Source organism: Antrostomus carolinensis, unplaced genomic scaffold (genome assembly GCF_000700745.2).
Source record: "Antrostomus carolinensis isolate BGI_N321 unplaced genomic scaffold, ASM70074v2 scaffold29383, whole genome shotgun sequence".
NCBI lineage: Eukaryota > Metazoa > Chordata > Aves > Caprimulgiformes > Caprimulgidae > Antrostomus > Antrostomus carolinensis.
The window spans coordinates 397-5,548 of NW_010307732.1; the positions used below are offsets into that span (position 1 = coordinate 397).

The following is a 5,152-nucleotide window of genomic DNA, read 5'->3' on the forward strand; positions in this document are numbered from 1 at the left end:
TAATAACGCTGCCCCCAGGCAGAGGAAGAAGGCTGAGGATGATGATGACGACTTACTTGATAGCCGAGACCGTGTGGAAGACATTGCCAAGTTTCCATATGTTGAATTCACGGGTCAGGACAGCATCACCTGTCCCACTTGCCAAGGCACTGGCTGCATTCCCACAGGTGACGATTCCTCCTGAGCTTAAATACAAAAAGAAAACGTTGCTTATTGACAGGAGTGACTTTGCACGTGTATGGAATCGGTGAACCTGTTCCTTTTTGCCTTCCAGAGCAGGTAAATGAGCTGGTGGCTCTGATACCCTACAGTGATCAACGGCTTCGTCCACAGAGAACGTAAGTGTGTGTGCTGGTTTCACTGGGCAGCACTGGGCTGGCAGCCAGCACAGCCATTCACCCACTCCCCCCACCCCCATGGGACAGGGGAGAGGATTGGGGGGCAAGGGTAAGGAAACTCATAGGTTGAGATAAGAACAATTTAATAATAGAAATAAAAGAAAACTTAAAGTAATACTAATATTAAAATAGTAGTGATAATAACACTAACAAAATAGTCAAATGAGTGACACCCAGTGCCATTGCTCACCACCCGCCGACCCAGCCCGGCCCAGTCCCAGATAATGATCCCAGAGCAGCGACAATCCTGAACTGAAACCGCAATCCCGGGAGAGCCAGAGCCCGAGCCAAAGCCAGAGAGAGCAAGAGAGGAAGAGCCCCTCATGGATCTCCTGCCCATGGGGGACAGGAGATGGAACAGCCCCTTGGTAGAGCCAAACACCAGTTTAGCTTATTAAATTAAATATTCCTCGCCCTCTTAGACCTCACGCTTGTAAACTAACAAAGCATGAAGTCCTTCACTTCCAGCAACAAAAATGAAAACACTGGGATGTTATCAGTGTTTCTCTCATAACAAATCCCAGGCTGAAAACAAAACGCAGCACTATTCTAGCTACTAAAAAGGAAACCCAGCTCTGTCCCAGTTAAAACCAGACCAGTGTGTAATTACATCTCCACAAACAGAACAGAGTAATTACATCTTTACAAAGAGCAAACAGGGCTCTTAGGTCTTTTACTGCCACAATTAAACACTTTGCCCGATCTGCAGCCTCTCCTCCTTCCAGTGGTTTGTTTTCATCCAAGTATGCCAACAAATACAATTTAAAGTGTGACTTTAAATACTTCCTTTTGAAATCCCACCACGAGGTGAGCATGGAAACAATGGTCCTATGTGGAAACAATGATCCTACTCACACCCTTCGTCCCCACACCCTTTACTGAGGTTTTTCGAAAGACACTGCCGTACCAACAGCAAAAATACCAGCTTGTGAAAACACTATGGGAGCAAAAATGATTCTTTGGTTACTCATTACTAAAAAATAAACTGTTTAAAGGGCGACTGGTTTGAGCAATTTCAGATACCGAAAGTGTTAGAGCAGCACTTGTGCGTCTCTTCCAGGGAAGAACAAATACGTGGTGCTTGCTGGCTTGGTTGGGTTTCAGATACAAGATCTCTTGCGGGCGTGGTGTTAGGGCAACAGAAGTGACCCCTTCCCTGCCTCTTCCAGGAAGCTCTATGTCCTGCTGTCGGTGCTGCTCTGCCTGCTGGTATCGGGACTGGTGGTTTTCTTCTTGTTCCCACACTCTGTGCTGGTGGATGATGATGGTATTAAAGTGGTTCGGGTTTGGTTTGACAAGAAGAACTCTGTTGTCATTCTTGCCATCACGGTAAAGTTTTTGTGTGTTCATGTTCCTGAGGGAATAAATTCTTTGCTGAGCTGCCAGGGAGGTCGCTGCTACTCACATCATCTCGCTCTCTCCATCCAGGCCACCTTACGGATCAAGAACTCCAACTTCTACTCGGTGACTGTGACCAGCCTGACAAGTCAGGTGCAGTATATGAACACAGTGGTGGGAACCCAGCAGATCACCAATGTCTCCAGCATCCAGCCACTGAGTGACAAACTGGTAATTGTCTTTTGTTGCATTTACGTAATATAAGAATCACCAGATCAAGTGTAACCTCTGCACCACTGTGAATTAACTCGATGATCATAGAATCATTAAGGTTGGAAAAGACCTCTGAGATCATCAAGTCCAACTGTCAAACGCAAACCACCATGCCCACTAAACCATGTCCCGAAGTGCCAGGTCTATGCACTTTTTGAACACCTCCAGGGATGGGGACTCTACCACTGCCCTGGGCAGCCTGTTCCAATGCCTGACCACTGTTAGTAAATATATTGTTCCTCAGATCCAATCTAAACCTCCTCTGGAGCAACTTGAGGCCGTTTCCTCTTGTCCTATTGCTCGTTACTTGAGAGAAGAGACCAACATCCACCTCTCTACACCCTCCTTTCAGGGAGTTGGACAGAGCCAGAAGGTCTCCCCTCAGCCTCCTTTTCTCCAGGCTCAACACCCCCAGTTCCCTCAGCCACAAGGGAACTCAGCACACTTGTGCTCCAGACCCTTCCCCAGCTCCGTTGCCCTTCTCTGGACACACTCCAGCACCTCCATGTCCTTCTTGGAGTCAGGGGCCCAAAACTGAACCCAGCACTTGAGGTGCAGCCTCATCAGTGCTAAGCACAAGGGGACAATCACTGCCCTCGTCCTGCTAGCCACACTGTTCCTGGTACAGGCCAGGATGCCCTTGGCCTTCTTGGCCACCTGGGCTCACTGCTGGCTCATGTTCAGCTGCTGTTGACCAGCACCCTCAGGCCCTTTTCTGCTGGGCAGTTTTCCAGCCACTCTTCCCTGAGTCTGTTGCGCTGTGTGAGGTTGTTGTGACCCAAAAGCAGGACTTTCTTGTTAAACATCATACAATTCATCTCGGCCCATGGATCCAGCCTGGCCAGATCCCTCTGCAGAGCCTCCCGACCCTCCAGCAGATCAACTCTCCCACCCAGCCGGGCGTCCTCTGCAAACTGACTGAGGGTGCACTCGATCCTCTTGTCCAGATCATGGATAAAGATGTTAAACAATGACAGGATATCACAGTCTACTTGTACCTTAAAGCTTTCCTTGGCAAACTAGTCTCATGGCAACAGTAGCCTGTGCCTTATGCACACGGCTAAAAGATACGTAGGAAAGATTCCGAAAGCGATGGATTTAATTTAGTACTCAAGCTGCATGTGAATTTCTTTTCTCTTTTCCAGGTGAATTTCACTGTGAAGGCCGAGCTGGGTGGGCCCTTCTCCTACGTGTAGTAAGGATTTACTGTTCTTTGTACAAAGCTGGGGAAAAGGGTGGGTTTAAGCGGCTCTAATTAGAATTTGCTCTTGAAATGACTTGTTTTCTGCTAACTTCCTGGAAAGTAACTGTTTGCTAGAAATGACTTGAAAGGCCACTTTGTCGGGATGTTGTGACGTGGCTTTTGGACCGTGTCTCGAGTTGAGTTGTCACCAAAGGGAAAATACCATCAGAAAATACCGACAAACGCAAATGTCTGCAACCCTGCTTAGCCTGAGATGAACTATTTCTTTATTTTGGTCTCTTCCAGTTTCTTTTGCACGTTCCCCAAGGTGAAGGTACATAACATCGTGATCTTCATGAGGTAGGTGGTTCTCTGCTCAGCTCCTGACTCAAAAGGGAATTGCTGCCACAGCAAATCTAGGGTAGAAAATCCTTCTTGGCAACCAACCCCAGCCTGGTTCACTGTGTCAGCTTTTAATCCAGGCCAGTTGACACAGTTGGGTGAAACGTAAGATAGAGAGGAGAAGACATCAGATTGCTCTGTGCTGAGCTTTCATGTGAGGGGTGGTGCACTCCAGGGCTTGTCCTCACCAGCTCTGCGTTTCCCTGTCTGCTGCAGTGAGTGATCTTGAGCAAAAATCTGAGAGGAACTGCAGCTTTTGAGGGGGAAGAGGAGTTGTGATGAGTGTAAAACCTGCTGGGTTTTTTATTTTGATAGAAGGGTTGCTGGTCCTGTCCCCACTAAACTGTTCTTTCCCCCCTCCCAGGACATCAGTGAAGCTCTCATACATCGGCCACATGACGCAGAGCGCTTTGGAAACCTACCACTATGTGGATTGCAGCACCAACTCCACCGCTGCCCAGGACTCTCTGCCCTCGTCCTTGACAGCCAAAGCCAAGAGCAATTCCTGAGGGCGCAGCTGATGCTTTCCACCAGCGGATGGTTGTGCAGATGGATTTTTAGAAGGGATCAGGAGCTTTCAAATGGAAACAGAAGATCACGAGTGACTGTGGTGGGAGATGTTTGAAAGCTCTGGGTCCCTTTTGTGCTCTTCCATGTGCAGCTTTTGTCCATGAAACCCACCTGAGGTGTTGTTCATGTGCAAGCACGCAGGTCCCTTCCCAAAGTCCAGGTCCTGCTTAACCTGCTTTCCTCTTTGGTTCTGAAGATCTAGTTTTTGGTAGGGAAACTGGACTCTCAAGCTTCATGCTTTGAGGTCATGCAGATCCCAAAGATTTAGACTTTTGCAGGTATTTTGAAGCTTAGCACTGTGTCGGGCCCTTTCAGGGTAAACTAAGAAGTTCTGTGCAATTAATTTATTCTACTTTTCTTCAGTGGCAGCGTGTCACTGGCTTGTTTCAAAGCCAGGCTTGATAAAAAGGGATAGCTCTCATGAGGGATGCACAGATCAGGCTTCCACCTCTAATTTCCACTAGAAGGAGGTAAAGCAATTAAAACCTTTCAAAATACACTTTCTCTGTTGTGCAGATTTTGTTTGCTGGCAACTGAGGCCACCTACAGCAAACCAGTAACCAAACCACCCTGGTCTTAACGAAGATCTTCCTCCTCCTCCCTGTGTGGCTCTAAACCTTCATCTCACCCCGTTTGGCAGCTGCAGGGTCTTTGGGGTTTGAAATCAGGGAATTCATAGCTCAGTGTTGTACTTGTGCCTGTTGAAAATGAGTGTGATTTTTGTGGGAGTTTGGCGTTTCGAAGGCTTACCTCCCAGCAGCCGCCAGCTCCCCACGAATGGTATCAGCTCTGTTCTTAAAGCAAGTACCTGGGAGCGCTTGACCTGTCACCGTTCTCGCTGCAGACTTGTGCTGTTCACAGCTTGGAGGATTGAATTCTGCTTCTGCCCTTTGTAGTTTCTCTGGAACTTGATCACTACAGCTGCCCCTGTTTCCTCACTGCCTGTTGGATGCTCAGGTGTGTGTGTGTGTGTGCGCATGGAAACAAA

At 48.0% G+C, this 5,152-nt stretch overlaps 1 protein-coding gene across 1 annotated transcript; it reads left to right on the forward strand.

Annotated features, from left to right (window-relative positions):
* Window position 1: 1 nt before the first annotated feature.
* Window positions 2-4,103, forward strand: TMEM106C (transmembrane protein 106C; the record flags this gene model as incomplete). Its single annotated transcript, XM_010165542.2, has 7 exons — window positions 2-167; window positions 275-338; window positions 1,568-1,727; window positions 1,827-1,967; window positions 3,155-3,204; window positions 3,499-3,552; window positions 3,959-4,103. Coding segments are annotated over 7 exons (780 nt in total), but the record flags the coding sequence as incomplete, so codon positions are not given.
* Window positions 4,104-5,152: the final 1,049 nt, after the last annotated feature.